We start from the raw sequence: 18,539 nt of genomic DNA on the forward strand, positions 1-18,539 counted from the left end.
CCAATCAAAGAAAGAACATGCAGGTTAGGTGAACTGGCTATGCTAAGTTGTCCATAGCGTTAGGTGCATTAGTCAGGGGTAAATACAAGGTAAGGGAATGGTTCTGGGTGGGTTACTCTTTGGAGGGTCGGTGTGGACTTGTTGAGTCGAAGGGCACATTTCCATACTGTAGGGAATCTAATCTTAAAAAAAAAAGTGTCATGGGGGAGGCGGTATAAAAATCCTGGGATTTTGAAAATTAGAGGGAGAGCAACTGGTTATCTAATATCTTGCTCTTAAAGGAATTAGAAAACGCTATCAAAAGTTACCTTTTCACACAAAGCATACAGTAAAAAAGAAAGACTGTAACCCACCGACATCAGCAGCAGGAAAAGTGAAAACACCAAAGACAATATAGACTATATGGTCTGGAGATTGTTGATGTAATGTTTAAGTGTTATTGAGACAGCATATTATTTTATAGATTTGGGGTCAGATAGAAAGCAGTTAAGAAAAGTGAGGCCTTCGATTTGTGAAGTTTTTGTTTAAAGATCACTATTAAAGTTAGAAAAAATAAATTATTTTTCTTTAAATAGTAGAATTTAGGAGTTCTGTCACTCACATTTTAACAGATGAAGAGTGAGGTGAGCTTTCCTGGGTGTTTAAGAGATTTGACCTGCATGTCGTAACAGAAGAAAATATCCTATTATTATAAAATGATTTTGGATTAAACTTGCCTCTACACCATCTTACTGAAAGCAGAGATTTGCACTTGAGTATTATTCTAACACTGATAGTTGACTGTCTTTTTGGTCCTGCTTAAGTATGGCATAGGGAATGCAGAGGGGGTAAGTGAGCTTTAAGGGAATTCCTCCAAATTTAGTGGAATTTCTTTCCACAGGCTCAAAAAAAAGCGTCTGAACTTAAAAGTAGGAATTGACCATCAGAGGGATAGTAATACAATAAGAGCTGACCCAGAGTTATTTTTATTAAATTGCCTTTGATTCATTTGCCACTAGCAGCTCCAATAACTGTTACTGGCAGTCCTTTCTTAAATGAGGATTCAGTTTTAAGAATCATGTAAACCAGGGAGGACATTAGTTTGTAGATCCCATAATGGCCAAGCACTTATATATGATAGAATAATTCATAGGGTGCAGATGATATTGGACATTATTTGTAATTACCCTTTCTCTCTTCCTCAAAGCCAATGAGACCAAGTGAATCAAGTAGCTGGATTTGAAATCCACCATATCAGTAAAGATCAATTATGTTACAAAACCCTTACGGTTTAATTTGATATCAAATGTCGAATAAATGTTAAATCATGATCATAATCAAGGAATTAAGGGCTATGGGGAGAATGCGGGTAAGTGGAATTGAAATGCCCATCAGCCATGATTGAATGGTGGAGTGGACTCGATTCGATGGGCCGAATAGCCTTAATTCCACTGCTATGTCTTACGGTCTTATAATTTGTTCCCATTTAAGCTCATTTCCAAGGTGATTGCATTCCCTGCCTTAGATCCTCAGACACAAATCTCTCAAGTTTACACTCATTATAAATTTAGGAACAAACCACTGAATCAATATAGAATCCAGTAGACAATGCAACTAGAATTTAACATACCTCATGACTAGAAAGAATCAAAGAAGAAATCTTAATCGTTGACAAGATAGCTTTGTAATAGCAATCAACTTAACAGTAAGGATCAGCAGAATATAGTGAATTAAGTTATACTATAGAACAGATCAAGACAAAAACTCAAAACTGCTGGAAATAAATGTTTATTAATCACAATCCAGAATTTGAATACAAGCCAATTACTTCATTTCTGAAATAGTTCCAGTTGAGTGAGCCAGTCTGTAAGGTAGGGAGGCATAGATATCAATTCATTTCATCGAGTTTGATGAAAAACAACATTTTAGGAGTTTGAATTTGGTCCCTTCCTCTTTCCAAAGCATGGCACAACATTTACAAAACGACGATTGTACTGCATGCGCCTCTTTGCACGGCCAGTCTTCTTTTTCCTCTTCTCTTGTTTCGCAACCTATGCAAAAGAATAAATCAGTGAAAATTTAAAATATTAGTAGAAAACACCACTAACATTTGGAGCCAAGTTTGGCAGAAAGCAGTATGAAGGGCATGTGCTTTCACAAATAAGGAAAGGATGTCAGAGGTCAAGACATAAAAATGACAGGAAATAAATAACTATCACTAGCAAGTGAAAGGGAAACTAATTAGGCTAACAACCAATAAATCCCCCGAATCTAAATGTTAAGATACATCTCATGGGAAGTAGTTAAGAGATAGTGGAAGCATATAGCAAAAACAAAAATGCTGGAAATCACAGGAGGTCAGGCAACATCTGCAGAAGCACTGTTGACAATCTTCCAGAAATCCTTTAAGTCCCAGAGAATTGGAAAGCTACCAATCTAACACCTTTAATTAACAAAAGAGAAGAGGCCTTATGACAGTTTGTGAAACTATTAGTTTATTATAAAAGAATGTGTAGTAGCGGAGCATTTAGAAATGCATGATACGATCATAAGTCAGCATGGCATAATGAAGGAGAAATCGTGTCTGCAATTTTCTAAAATTCTTCATGGAGGTTACAAAGTATACTAGCATGGATAGAGAATTAGTTAACTAACGAAATATAGATGTGATACCGGAGGCATTTCAGGCTGGCGATCTGTTTAAGGATGTGCTACAGGAATCCATATTAACTCAACAATAATTTACATACATATTAATGACTTGGATGAGGAAATGACTCAGCCTTTATTTCATAAGGAATGAAAAGAAAGGAAGGCAGGCACTAGTCAGTCCCACAAATGGAATACCAAACAGTTTTGGGGCATTTGTCTAAGGAATGATACAATGGCATTGCAGGCAGCTCAAAGAAGGTTCACTAGGGTGATACCAGCCATAGAGGGATTGTCTTTGAGGAGCGTTGAGTAGATTGGGCTTGTATTGATTCAAATATAGAAGAACAGGACATTAAAACAAGATTCAGGGACTTGACAAGATAGACACAAAGGTTATTTCCCTTCGCCAGAGTGTCTCAGCATCATTTCAGAATAAGGGGTTGCATATTTTAAAAACAGATGAGGAGGAATGTCTTGAGGGTTGTGAATCTGTAGAATTCTTTACCATACAGTTGTTGAGGTTGGGTCCTTACGTTTATTCAGAGTTGAGATAGACATTTTTAATCTGTAAGGGAATCAAGGGTTATAAAGCAGAGGCAGGAAAGCAGAGTCTAGGATTACCAGATCGGTCAAGATCTCACTGAATGGAGGATAGACCTGATGGGGTGAATGGCCTAGTTCTGCTTCTATGACTCAGAGGTTCTCACGTTTGTACAAGACTTAAGACTGTTGTGTATTCACAGCCTCCAGATTGTAAGAGTTCCACTGAAAGGGAATTTATCGTTGCACTTTATCATTCAAGCAGGGGAGAGAAATGTAGTTGTAACTGGGGATAGTATAGTTCGGGGCACAGACGCTGTTCTCTGTGACTAAGATCAAGAGTCCTGAAGGCTGTGTTGCTTTGCTGGTGAAGAAAGATCAGTGCTGTAATGAGAAATGACATAAGCACAAGAGATCAAGATGTGGAAGCAGTTTGGGTAGAAATAAGAAATAGCAAAGGGAAGAAATACTTGGTAGGAGTAGTCTATAGGTCACCAAACAGTGGTTCCGTAATGGGGCACAGTAAAAACCAGGAAGTATTAGAGGGTTACAAGAAAGGTTCAGCAATACTTACGGGTGATTTTAACAAACAGATTGGAAGAATCAAATTGGCAAGGGTAGCCTAAAGGCAGAGTTCACTGAATGTATTAGAGATTGTTTCTTAGATGTTGAACCAACCAGGGAGTAGGCTACTCTGGATTTGGTATTGTGTAATGAAAATTAATTGATGACATCATGGTTAAGGATCCTCTGGGGAATAGAGACCACAGTATGATTGAATTCAAAATTCAGTTTGGGGGTGAGAAAGTAGAGTCCCATACTAGTGTTCTGGAATTAAACAAAAGAAATTACATAGGCAGGAGGACAGCTTAGGCCAGAGTAAATTGGACAGGAAGGCTTAGAGATAAGACAGCAGATGAGCAATGGCAAGTGTTTCAGCAGCTACTCAATTCCTCACTACTAAAATATATCTCAGTGAGGAAGTAAGATGATAAGGGTGGTAAAAGAAAACATTTATGGTTAAACAAGGAGGAAAGGGTTATATAAAGTTAAAAAAACTAAGGTATACCATATTGCAAAGGACAGTGGCAGGCTGGAAGAATGGGAAACTTTCAAACAAAGAAAAACTAAAATAAAATAAAAAGAGCCAAGGTAAATTATGAAAGAAAACTAGCATAAAATATCAAAGGAAACTTCTATAGGTATATACAAAGGAAGAGAATTGCTAAGGTGAATGTTGGTGCCTTGGAAGATGAAACTGGAGAGTTAATAGTGGGGAACACTGAAATGGCAGAGATGCTGAATCAATACTTTGCCTCAGTTTTCACAGACAATAATAGTACCATTTCAATTGGAAAGTGTAGAACTTAGAACAATTAACATCGACAGGGAAAAGGTACTCAGCAAACTATTAGGATTGAGGACAGCTAAGTCCCCTGGGCCTGATGGCCTAAATTCAAGGGTATTAATAGATGTGGTCACGATGGTAATGGATCTGTTGGTTATCGTATTTCAAAATTCCCTGGACACAGGAAAGATTCCAGTAGATTGGAAAAATGCTGATGTAACATCTCTATTCGAAAAGGGAGGGAGGCAATATGGGAAATTACAGACCAGATGGGTTAACATCTGTTGTTGGGCAAGTGTTAGAATCAATTATCAAGGAAGCAATATCAGGACATTTAGAAAGTCAATATGCTGTCAGTCAGCATGATTTTATGAAGAGCAAATCATGTTTGACTAATTTGCTAGAGCTCTTCAAAGATGTAACGACCAAAGTGGACAATGGGGATCCTGTGGATGTAATATCATACATCTTCTGGATATCCAGATATAGGGTGCTGCACAAGAGGTTAATTCACGAGGCTGGATCATATGGGATTGGGGTAATTTATTAGCTTGGATAGGTGACTGGCTGATGGACAGAAGACAGTGTCAGGATAAATGGATTTTTTTCCTGGATGGCAAGTAGTAACTAGTGGGTGCCACAGGGTTCGATCCTTGGACCGCAGCTATTTACAATCTACATTAACAACTTGGATACAGAGATAGAAGGCTCTATAGGTAAATATGGGGATGACATAAAAATAGGTGGGACTGTAGAGTGCAATGAGGAAATACGATTCTTACAAATGGATATAGATAGGTTAAGAGAGTGGGCCAAAGTGTGGGAGATGGAGTTTAATGTAGGCAAGTGAGGTCTAGCATTTTAGTTGAAAAAATGGGAAGGCGAGCTATTATCTAAATGGAGAGACTCTTCAGGGTGCTCCGGTGCAGAGGGATCTGGGTGTCCTTGTTCATAAGTCATAGAAAACTAGCATACAGGTACAGCAGATAATAAAGGCAGCAAATGAAATGTTGGCTTTTATAGCTAAAGGAACAGACATAAATGTAAGGAAGTATTGTTGCAATTATAAAAGCATCGGTGAGACCGCACCTGAAGTATTGTGCACAGGTTTGGTTCCTTGATTTGAGGAAAGGTGTAGTGGCATTGAAGGCAGTTCAGAGAAGGTTCACTACATCGATTCCAGAGATGAGGGGTTTGACATATGAACAGAGATTGAACAATTTAGACCTATATTCTCTGGAATTTAGAAGAATGAGGGGAGATCAAATTGAGATATTCACGATGAAAGGTACAGATAAAATAGACTTGGAGGAGATGCTTCCTCTTGTGGGGCAAGTCTGAGCTTAAGGGGTAGCAAATTTAAAACAGAGTTGAGGGGAAACTATTTCTCCCAAAGGGTTGAGAATCTGTGGAATTTGCTACCCCAAAGTGCAGTGGATGCTGGGATAGTGACTAAATTTAAGGAGTTAGATTTTTAACCGGTAATAGGTTGAAGGGTCATGGAGAGAAGGCAGGAAAATAGGAGTGAGGAGCATTTCGGCCATGATTGAATAGTGGAGTAGACTTAATGGGCTGAATGGTCCATTCTGCTTCTATATCTTATGAAATTATGAATCTGGTGTAAAGTTTTGTTAACTAAAATGAACACAAAACTTCAATCAAATTGGAAATGGCTTTTTATCATTGACAAACACCAACCAATAATAGAGATCATGCAATGACTCATGGGCTTGACAGGTAAGACAATTCAGATTGATAATTCACCTGATAGTTACCAGTATGGCTGTTCATCACATTCAATACAATTGTGTGCATATTGTTTAGATATGCAAAACCACAAAAGTACAAGAAAATCTTAGATACTTTTGCTGCAGGTTGCCTTCAGTCAAACTTACCTTGGGAGTCTGACCTTTCACTTTCCCAGCACGAGCAAGGGATCCATGGACCTTGCCTAAAATTAAGGGAGTAGAAAAAAAGCTTATGGTATATTTTAAGACAGACATCATAAACAGACTTCCGAACTAAACTTTTGGTTTACCGTTTGTAAATTTATATTCGAGACATTCTAGACAGATTTCTCCAGTTTCCTCATTTCCCCTCCCCCCACCTTGTCTCAGTCAAATCCTTCGAACTCAGCACCACCTTCCTAACCTGCAATCTTCTTCCTGACCTCTCCGCCCCCACCCCCACTCTGGCCTATCACCCTCACCTTGACCTCCTTCCACCTAGCGCATTTCCAATGCCCCTCTCCCAAGTCCCTCCTCCCTACCTTTTATCTTAGCCTGCTGGACACACTTTCCTCATTCCTGAAGAAGGGCTCATGCCCGAAACTTCGATTCTCCTGCTCCTTGGATGCGGCCTGACCTGCTGCGCCTTTCCAGCAACACATTTTCAGCTAGACAGATCTTATGTCACATACACACTTGTAAGAGCTTTTGGACCATCTCGAGGCTGGTGAACAAACCTCCACATACTTAAGCAATTATTAGAAGGAAGTATACACCACTGAAGAGCTTGTTCATTTACTGAACAACTCAGTTACTAGCATCAAACCAACAACATACAATTCTAGACTTGACACATGATGCGGTGGTAGTATCCCTATCTCCAGACCAAGAGGCTCAGGTTTGAATTGCACTGCTCCACAGGAAATAACACCTCTAAATAGTTTGAGAAGATATCCACAATTCCATGCTTAATTCAACTAGGGATGCAGCACCCTTGGACAACGAAAAAGGCATGGGTTCTCAGCAAAAAAAAAACCATCTTACTTAAAATCTGAAAAAAAGTAATTGATATTAACAATGGCACACTTCAAAGTCAAATTGCCTAACATCAACCATTCCATGATCTGCAACAAACTGAGGAAAGGCAATTTATGTGACATCAGCATAGAGAAAATAGTGAGTTTGAGTTTAATTTTGGTGGCAATAATATGGTTATGTGGCAAATAATTCTTCAATATTTATCAACAAGATTACCTCTACAAAATGCACTGCACATCTTTATGCAACCTAATCTTAAATGTATTTAAGGGAATTTCTTCATTATTATACAGAGAAAGGAATAGATGGCAATGCTGGTTATGCTGCAAACACTAATCTATCAGGTCAATTGAAATGACTCTGCCGCCAATACTGTAAACATTCAACACAATTTTTTAAATACTGATTAGGGAAATTCAAATTATAATAATACATACCACCCAGCAATCGAGCAACTACTTCTAGTGTGCAGTGCTCATTTATACCACATTGGCCTATGACGGCATCATCATCTAAGGGAGTGCCAGCCAATAGGAGCACTTGGTCAACAGCAGAGACTCCTTCTAGGGATTCGACATGGGCCTGAATTAAAAAAAGAAAATCATGAATGAGATTCTTGGGGCAAGCAAAACAAAATTGTCCAGGATCAATAATCACTTTAAGATTTAAAGATATACAGAACAGGATTTTTTGGACTGTTACTAATGGAACCCAAAAAATTCACATCCCAAATTGAATTTACAATTAAATTTTTGTAGCCAGCAGTGAATAAAAACTTCACAAATGTCTACTGCAAAATATCACAATGCGATACAGTAATGTTGCACCTACTTTATTAAAGTCTGTCACACACTCAATGAAATGCATTTTTAAGAGTACAGTTCACCTTCTTTCTCACCAGCTGACTGACCAAAAAGCCATTTTATAAACACTGATGTAATAGGGATTATTAAAACATTATCTAAACATGCATTACCTAAACAGCACAGACTTCACCTGATTACTGTAATAATCTATCATAATCCCAAACCACTTGACTTTCTACACTTACGAATTGAGGAGCTTTTGCAGTGACAATTGCAATTAAAAGAATAAAGAATAGAGCATGCCAAGGAGCACACTGGTGTATGACAGAGGCTAATCTCTCATACTGTATCTAAGCATGGAGTCACCTCTAAACAGAATTTGTAGAAATTACTTCAGTGGTGATTAAAGTACACATCAAATCAGGCTTCACCAGATGCTCACTGATTATGTTGCCTAGTATGGCGACAAAATGTCTGAAAACAAACTTTCCAGCTCAGCGAGCAAGCTAAAAACAAACCTTCTGCCCTTATTCGATCCATAGCCCTCTATTCTCTTCCTACTCATGCAAACATCTAGATGCCTCTCAAGTATTGCCAACATGCCTGCTTCCACCACCTCTTCTGGCAGTGCGTTCCAGGCTCCTCCCACTCTACTTGAAAAGCTTCCCTCACACACCTCTCTTAAAACTTTCCCCCCACCCACCTTGAACCTCTGCCCCCTTGTATTTGAAACTTCTACCCTGGGGAAAAGCCTTTGACTACCCACCCAATCGATTTTGTAGACCTCTATCCGGTCTCCTCTCAGCCACCATTTTTCCAGCGAAAGCAATCCTTTTTTCTTAAAAAAAACTTTTCTGCAAAGCTAATGCCCTCAAGACCAGGCAACATCCTGGTGAACCTTCTCTGTACTCTCTCCAAAGGTTTCACGTCCTTTTAGTAGTGTGGTGACCAAAACTACACACAATACTCCAAATGCGGCTTAATAAGGATTTTATATAGCTGCAACATGGTTCGCCAACTCTTGTATTCCATGTCCTGGCCAAGGCAGGCAAGCATGTCTTGTGCCTTCTGAATTACTTTGGCCACCTATGGAGCTTCTCATCCAGATCTGTCTGTATGTTAATGTTCCTAAGGGTTCTGCCATTTACAGTATAATTCACACCTAAATTTGATCTTCCAAAATGCATCATGTTGCATTTGTGTGAATTAAACGCCATCTGCCATTTGTGCCCAAGTCTCCCATCTATATTCTGTTGTCTCCTTTCACAATCAATTATCGGCACTATCAACAACTCGAATCTTTGTGTCATCCACAAACTTACTAATCAGACCACCCACATTTTCCTCCAAATCATTTTATATAAACAGAATAACCTTTGTCATCTGAACATCAATTATCTGACCTTCGGATTATCCGAACAAGATCTCAAGGCCCTGTAAAAATGTTACATCAAAGTAATGTTACCGACACTGGTGCAACGATCGCAATCAGGAAATCTGAGTGCATCAGCAAGGAGGGTGATGAGTTGACTGCAACAGCATATGGGATTTTAACTGGTGTAATATTTATGGAGTGGGGTGAGGGGTGTGGTTGGAAAGATGGTCAGAGTGTATTTAGGTCATCAAATAAGATTGCAAATGAATGAATAGAATTTCACCTGGTCTGAAATGGAAGGAGTGTTGCCAGAAGTGCGATGTGAATTTTGAATGATCTGTTTAAATTTGAAAGCTGGCAAATGAAATGAAATCAAGTTGAGAGAGGAGTTTGTACTGGGTAATGAACAATCTGGTTTTGGTATTTCCAGTGTTTTAATCGCAGGAAATTATGACCAAGCAAAATTACCAAAAATATCCATATTTACTAAGTAACTAATTTTAAGATAGTAAGTATTTCAAATTAAAAATTACTTCATGTTAGAATTATTTTGACTTTTATACATGCTGAGGCATAATGTTACACCTAAAGATATATTCATCCAAGATTGATAAAATTGACACCAATAATATAGATTTAGTAGATGCCTCATTTGAAGTGTACATGAAGCTGAGTAGTGGAGCAAAGAAACACAAGCACTTCAAGCAACAGCAACTGGATATTTTCTTCGAAAAATAACCCGACCTCCACCTCAATGAATTTTATTTACACAAAAGTGATTTAATTTTGCAAAATACCACAAATTTTTAAGCAATATCCAGTGTTTGCACACTAATCAACTGAATGAAATAAAAACTCTGAACATGCTTTTTTTAATGTAATTATGTTCGGTATGGCTTCCTTTGTTTACAATCAGATCAATTATCCAAACAAAATACTCCCCACCCATCTCGTTCGGATACTCGACGTTTTTGTGTATACTACAAACACCAGGGCACCTAAGACTGATCCCTGTTGAACTCTCCATTCTGACAAACACTCTTCCACCACTACTCTATCGTCTTTGACCAAAGCAGTCGTATCCATCTAGCCAGGCCACCCACAATCCCATGTGATTTTGGTTTTGTATCATCTGCCATGAGGGACTTTATCAAATGCCTTACTAAAGTCCATATAAAACTACATCCACAGCCCTTCCCTCATCAATTAGGTGTGTCATTTTTTCAAAAACAAATTCAATTAGGTTGATGAGATAACCCCGTACAAAACCATGCTATCCATCACTAACATTTTATTGCAAATGTGCCTACATCTTGCCCCTCAGTATCTTCTCCACCACAGATGTCAGGTTCACCAGCCTATAATTTCCTAGATTATCCCTGCTTCCTTTCTTAAAGGAAAGGAACAACATTGGCTAATCTCTTAGTACACTAGAACCTTGCCTATGGCCAAACAGGGTGTTAAGTTATCTGCCAATGCCTGAACTATTTGTTCCAGTGCCTCTTGTAGTAACCTGGGATAGATCCCATCTGGCCCTGGGCACTCATCTATCTTAATACAAATTAGGATACCCAAAACGTCCTCCTTCAGTACATTGACTTTCTCTAAAGTATTCACACACTCATCCCTGACTTCAACATCAGTTATGTCCTTCTCCTTAGTGAATATTGATACAGAGTACTCATTAAGGATCTCTCCCACATCTTGTGGCACCATGCATAACTTTCCTCCTTTGTCCTTGAGTGGGTCTACTCTTTCCCTGGTAATTATTAAAAATATACAAATAAAAATAATAGAGCTTAAGATCTTAAGATTTGAAAAGCTAGTTTACTATTGAGAAGTTAGTTTACCTTAATTTGCCTAACAGTCTCATCTCCATTCACATCAAGCGTGTGGGTCTTCTGAGCGTGTAGAAACAGCTGCATGGTGATTCTAAGGGGCAAAAAAAATCCAAGTGAAGTACTAATTGCACAAATTTCACTTAAAAACTTAAGATCTCCAAATCAGTGTCCACTCATAACAGTAAATAAAGACAGCCATCAAGAAAAACAATCCTATATTTGGTGCCAACAGAAATCTAGATAATAAAGTTGCCATCTAACTCATTTGGACCATAGGCAATTGCAGACCCATGCTCTTAACAATCCTCTGAGGTGGCCTAGCAAGCCACCCCTTAAACCACTCCTGTAATGGTTTATGAAAGATTCCACCGAATTCTTATGGCAACTGAGGATGAGCACTACCTCACACTCAAAAGTTAAACACACTTCATTAAATGTAAATTGCTATTCTTTAATAATATGATACAGAGCAGGGAATAAAAGGGAGAGAAAGGGAAAACATGTAAACAACAATCATCACCATTTCAAGAGGTCATTTTATGAACATTTAATGGTAGCAGAAATAGACCATAGCCTGCTGTTGCTGATCTGTCACCAAATAAGATAATGGTTGATCAAGAATTGTGTTCTCAAGGCTACATTCCCACCTAATCCCAATAGCCTTCAACTCCTTTAAGAGATCTTAATTTATCACTCTCTGAGAATGACAGTCCCACATACTCAATACCTTCACACTATGGGGCAATCTAAGAAGTGCTCAAGGATTCTGGGAGTAATTGAATGAGTCACCATGACTGAATAGGGAGTTGCAGAATACAGTGCTCAAGAGGAGAAAGAGCATCAAGAGGGTACCAGTGCAAAGCAACTGAGGAGGATTCTGGGAGATGTTGGCACAGTCACCATGACTGCTAGTTTTGAGTAGTAGCTAGCAAATGGAACCAGAAGTCAGAGGGAGGAGGCAGCAACTGGAGCAGGTTAAAAACTCAAGTGCAGGGCTTAATTTTGAGTAGCTTAATCAATTACACAGAATATAGTGGGAGCTGTATTTTATGACATTGCAAGTTCAAAAAAGATGTTTTGGACAGAAGGGCTTCTGATTGGTAAGACTGTAGTGAGGAGATATTTTTCCTCATCTTCAATTGCCATGAACTTTTAATATCCATAAAGTTTGAGTAATGGAATTTAGCTAGTGGTACAGTAGTACAGTATTAGGATTTATAGTTACATACTGCATACAATAGTGTATTTAGTGTTTTTTAGTGAGAACCTAACATTAGGGACCATTTAGTTAGCTGTAGGTTAACAATCTTTTAAAATTAAGTCATTGCTAGAGGGTAAAAACATCAGCAGTATGCTTCTCCTGTGAAATGCGGGAAACCAGAAATAGTTTGAATGTCTGTAAACTACATATACAGGAAATGTGTCCAACTGTAGCTCATGTTGAAAACCAGACCATTAGGTAAGCAAGAGAAATAACCAAGGAATTACAGATTTAGGCCAGTAAGGCTATGAGGAAGAACAGATAGGGAGAGGTTAATGAACACTACAGGACTGGTGGTCTGTAGTGTTTTAAACTGAGGAGTATGACAGTTAAGACAGATGAACTTAGAGCTTGGATTAGTACACAAAATTATGATGCTGCAGCTGTTACAAAAATTTATTTGCGAGGGATCCAGACTGGCAGCTTAATGTTCCAGTATTCTGACATTTCACACGAGAAAGGGATACAAAAGAGGTGAGGGTGTTGGGATCAGGGAAAAGAATATCATAGCTGTACCGAGGGAGGACACCTTGGAGGGACTCATTAAGTGAGGCCATATGGTAGAGCTCAAGAATAGAAAGAGTACCATCACTTTGATGTATTGCAGTCTCCCAAGAGCCAGCAGGAGACAGGAACAGGTAAGTGAACAGATTATGGAAAAATGTAAAAACACTTACTGTAATGGGCAATTTTAATTTCGCCAAATTGACTAGGACTCCCAAAGTGCCAGGATCTTGGATGGGGGTGGGAGTGGGGGAATTCTTTAGATGCATCCAGCAAGGGTTTCTTGAAGCAACATGTCAATAACTCAACGAGGCAAGTACTCATAAAATATCTGGTGTTGGGGAATGAGGCCAGGGTAAGAAAGTCTTAAGGTGAAATTTGGGGAAGGCTAACCATGACAATATCAGACAGGAACTTGGGAATATAGATTGAAGTTAGCTGTTTTGGGGTAAGCCCACATCTGTCATGTGGGGAATCTTTTAAAGTAGATTAAGAATTCAGGACCAGTGTGTTCCTGTGAAAAGGAAACATGCAGATGGCAAGATTTGAGAACCTTGGATAACCGAAGAAATTGAGTTTAGTCAAAGAGAAAAAAGGAAGGCATATGTAAGGTTTAGAAAACTGAAGACACTCAAGAGCGCTGAAATAATACAAAGACAGCAGAATTAGGAAGACTAAAAGGGGCTCCGAAAGGTCTTTAGTAAACAGGATTGATGAAAATTCCACGTGTTTCAACATGCAGGAGGAGCAAGACTGAAGGGAAGGATGGGTCCACTCAAGGACAAAGAAAATCTGTAACAGGATTGAGGGCAGAGGGATGGATGTGATCTATATGGACTTCAGTAAGGCATTTGACAAGGTTCCTCATGATAGATTAGTTAGCAAGGTTAGATCACATGGCGGACAGCAAGAACTAGCCACTTTGATACAGAACCGGTTCGACAGAGGGTGGTGGTGGAGGGTTGCTTTTCAGACTGGAGGCATGTGACCAACGACGTGCCACAAAGATTGGTGCAGGGCCCACTGCTTTTTGTCATTTATATGAATAATTTAGATGTGAACATAGGAGATATAATTAGTAAATGTGCAGATAACACCAAAACTGGAAGTACAGTAGACAGCGAAGAAGTTTATCTCAGAGTACAATGGGATCTTGATCACATGAGCAAATGGGCTGAGGAGTGGCAGATGGCGTTTAATTTAGATAAATGTGAGGTGTTGCATTTTGGAAAGGCAAATCAGGGCAGGACTTATATACTACATGTTAAGGTCCTGTGAGGTGTTGCTGAACAAAAAGACCTTGGAGTGCAAGTTCATAGTTACTCGAAAGTGGAGTCGCAGGTAGATAGGACAGTGAAGATGACATTTGGTATGCTTGCCTTTATTGGTCACAGCATTGAGTGTAGGGTTTGGGAGGTCATGTTTCATCTTAACAATGGTTAAGCCACTTTTGGAATATGCAAGGTTTGTGAAGGTTTGTATCTCAGGCTGAGGTTTAGGGTGTAGGTTTGATATCTAGACGTTTCATTACCTGGCGTCCTCCAAGTGAAGCAAAGCTGTTGTCTCCTGCATTCTATTTATAGGCTCCTGGATGGGGTTCTGGGGTTTGTGGTGATGTCATTTCCTGTTCATTTTCTGAGGGGTTGATAGATGGTATCTAGATCTATGTGTTTGTTTATGGCATTGTGGTTGGAGTGCCATGCCTCCAGGAATTCTCTGGCACGTCTTTGCTTAGCTTGTCCCAGAATAGATGTGTTGGAATATTGTGTGCAATTCCCTCCTATAGAAAGGATATTGTGAAACTTGAAGGAGTTCAGAAAAGATTTCCAAAGGATGCTGCCAGGGTTGGAGGGTTTGAACTATAGGAAGATGCTGAAGAGAATGAGGCTGTTTTCTTTGGAGCATCAGAGGCTGAGGGGTGATCTTATAGAGGTTAATAAAATCATGAGGGGCGTGGATAGGATAAATACATAAGGTCATTTCCCTGGGTGCGATGCAGTGCAGACTAGAGGGCATAGGTTTAAGGCAAGAGGGGAGATTTAAAAGGGATCTAAGGGGCAACTTTTTCAGGCAAAGGGTGGTGGACATATGGAATGAGCCGCCAAAGTAAGTGGTGGATGCTGGTACAATTACAGCATTTAAAAGGCAACTAGTTGATTTTATGAATAAGAAGGGTTGAGAGGGATGTGGGCCAAGTGCTGGCAAACAGAACTAGATTAATTTAGGATATCTGGTCAACACGTACAAGTTAGGCAGAAGTGTGCACTCTGTGCTGTATGTATGCTGTGACTCGGTGTGTGAAGCTGGAGAAAGTGGGTGAGGTCCTTAACAAATATTTTGCATTGGAGGACATGGTAGTTTGTGAACATTATGGGGCATGTTGATATTAATAAATGGTGATGGTGTTGGGAACTTTGAAAAGCATTAAGTTTGACAAGTCCTTGAAACCTGATGGGGCCAATCCAAGAACGCTGAGGGAGGGAAATTCTGTGGCCACATATGAAATCTTTGTATCCTATTTGGTGACACGAGAGGCTCCAGTGGGCTGGAGAATAGTCAACATTTTTCCTTTGCTTAAGGGCAACAGGGATAACCTAGGAAATTACAAGCTGGTGAGCCTCACATCAGTGATAGGAAATTTATTGGAGAAGGTTCTTAAGGTCAGAATTTACTCACATGTGGAAAAATTAAGACTTATTAGCGACAAGTCTCAAAATTGATTGTATTTCCTGAGAAAGTGACACAAGTGATTGAAGAAGAAAGAGTATGGAATGTGGTCCCAGGTGGCTGGCTGATACAAAAGGCAGTCGCATGGAATGTATAGTGAGGTGGCTGGATGAATACAGATCTGACTTGGTCATAGAAGACGATAGTAGTGCGTATTTTTTTGACTGGAGATCTGTGAACAGTGGTGTTCTGCAGGGATCGGTGCTGGGACCGCTTTTGTTTGTATTAAATATAAATGAATCGGAGAACGCAAGTGGCCTGATTAGTAAGTGTGTCGATGACACAAAGATTGGAGGAAGCTTTGGACAGCGAGGAAGTTTGCAAGAGGACCTAGCAGGATATAGGCAGCTTGGGGACTTGGGTGAATAAATGGCAGATGGATTTTAATACAGACAAATGCAAGATGATGCACTTTGGAAAACGTAATGCAGGAGGGAAGTATACAGTAAATGTAGGTGCCAAAGGATCTAGGCATACAGATGCACAGTTCCCTCAAAGTGGACTAGGTGGTCAAGATGACATACTTGCCTTTGCCAATCAGGGCAGTGTACAAAAAAAATCAACGAGTCATGTTGTGGATTTATAGATTTTAGTTAGGCCACATTGGAACATTATGTACAGTTCTAGTCACGCACTATAGAAGGATGAGGGGAGGGGAACTTTCGAGATGGTACAGAAAAAGTTTACTAGGATGTTGCCTGATTTAGAGGGCATTAGCATTGAGGCGAGATTGAACAGTCACGTGTCTGTGCGCTCTTGGTGAGAGCCCTGTTCCTGCCCTCTAATATTGTTTTGTTCAGAAAAAAAGGATTGGCTTTACATAGTTTCACCAATGCCCTGAACAGCCACAAAACGTGAGATTCACCCAATGGAGGCCGCCGCGTGGCTTCTGGTTGCCAATACATCCGCCAGCATCAGACCCTCTAACATGGACCTCCCGCAGGAAGGTGCCGCCGCCGCCAGCCCGCACTCCCAGCAAATGGCGCCGGCTCAAAAGGGAAGCCCAGGTCACAGGCCCGGCGCCATTTGCTGACGGACACACAGCCCCAGGAGCTGAAAGTCCACAACCCGCAACACAGTCAAGGCAAGGAGAGGATAAATACATCCTTTCAGAACTCGACAAACTGCGATCACTCACCGAGAAAAGTCAGGCCCGGTTTGACAGTGAAAACAGGGACCACCTCACCAACACCTCCCTAAACAGAAAAAGACAGAGCTACTGCACACGCGCACTATAACAGCAAATAGCTGCGCATGCGTACGTGCAAAGACCGTCGGTCGAGGCCATCGCGCTGACTGCGCGTGCGCAATGTGAATTCTCCTGGTCGAACGTGCCAGAGAAGTCAATATCGCCTGGACCATGCGTAGTTTCCATGTGTACTCCTTACGGACATGTGAATGTTCGCGTGGGCTGCTCCTCTCACATCAAATTAAATACCACAATACCGGGTTATAGTACAACAGTTTTATTTGGAAGCATTAGCTTTCAGAGCGCTTGTTTCTTCATCAGGTGGTTGTGGAGTAGAATCATAAGACAGACTTTCCAGCAACAGGAATGTCGTATCATGAACTTAATATTAAACTAATTTAGCTAAAGTTTTTCATCTTTTAGAATGATCATGTTAGTTTCAGTTTCTTCATATGTAATCCCAGAACTTTTTTAAAAGATACGTTCTCAAGCTTGCTTTAGACAATAGGCGTCATCTCGATGCTGCCTGAATTGCTGTGCTCTTCCAGCACCACTAATCCAGAATCTGGTTTCCAGCATCTACAGTCATTGTTTTTACCTCATCTCAACTCAGACAATGCATTGAAGGTGTGAATTTAAAGTGTGTGTGTCCCACAGTGAGGGCAGAATGATTCTAGTTCTGAAGTAGGATTTACAGAATCTTACATGGATTTATACAATTTTTGAGCAAAATAAAATGTAGTTCTGAAAGTGCAAATTCCCCAACTTATATGTGCGTACATGCGTGCAGGGGAGACCGAGTGAGTGTGTTCATGGCTGTTATGAGACGATAAGTCTGTGTGTATAGGTGGGTGTATGTGTGAGCATATGAGAGAGAGTTTGTGTATGAGAGAGGGTCTGCGTGAATGTGTGGGTCTGTAGGTATGTGTGTTTTTTCCACGTGCGTTATGGGCATTTGAATATTGGAGGGAACAGCTCAGCTCACATCAAATTAAAATACCACAAAACCAGATCATTGCGCAACAGATTTATGTGGAAGCACTAGCTTTCGAAACACTGTTTCGTCACAGAATTTCTAGCAAAAGTTTACAGCGTGATGCAACTAAAATTATATAATGAAAAAAGTCCAGGATTGTTGAAGTTTCTCATCTTTTAGAATTACCATGTTGGTTTCAGTTTTTTCATATGTAAATCCCAGAACTTAAAGTTACATTGTCAAGTGAACTTTAACAGTAGGTGTCATATTAGTTCAGATAATGCATTGAAGGTAGTGGGTGCTCAATGTGAGGCTACCTGTGCCCCACTGTTCAGACCGATTTTATTTCTAAAGGGATTTATAGAATTGTATATGGATTCATGTAGTTTTTGAGCAAAATAAAAAATGTAGTTGTACACGTACAAATTCACCCCACAAACTTATGTATATGTACACACATGTAGGGTCAGTACATATATGTGTAACTGTAAAGGGGTATAAGTCTGATACACAGACAGAGATGGTGTGGTTCTGTTCGCCGAGCTGGAAGTTTTTGCTGCAAACGTTTCGTTCCCT

At 39.9% G+C, this 18,539-nt stretch overlaps 1 protein-coding gene across 1 annotated transcript; it reads right to left on the bottom strand.

The window, feature by feature from the left end:
• Positions 1-1,751: 1,751 nt before the first annotated feature.
• faua (FAU ubiquitin like and ribosomal protein S30 fusion a) lies at positions 1,752-17,046 on the bottom strand. Its single transcript, XM_060828514.1, has 5 exons — positions 16,937-17,046; positions 11,316-11,397; positions 7,722-7,866; positions 6,415-6,470; positions 1,752-2,030 (listed from the first exon to the last, which is right to left on the bottom strand). Exons 2-5 carry the CDS (start codon positions 11,388-11,390, stop codon positions 1,905-1,907), a joined length of 402 nt encoding a protein of 133 aa, XP_060684497.1. The 5' UTR covers positions 11,391-11,397; positions 16,937-17,046; the 3' UTR covers positions 1,752-1,904.
• Positions 17,047-18,539: the final 1,493 nt, after the last annotated feature.

This window comes from Hemiscyllium ocellatum, chromosome 8 (assembly GCF_020745735.1).
Source record: "Hemiscyllium ocellatum isolate sHemOce1 chromosome 8, sHemOce1.pat.X.cur, whole genome shotgun sequence".
In the NCBI taxonomy this organism is placed as follows: Eukaryota; Metazoa; Chordata; class Chondrichthyes; order Orectolobiformes; family Hemiscylliidae; genus Hemiscyllium; species Hemiscyllium ocellatum.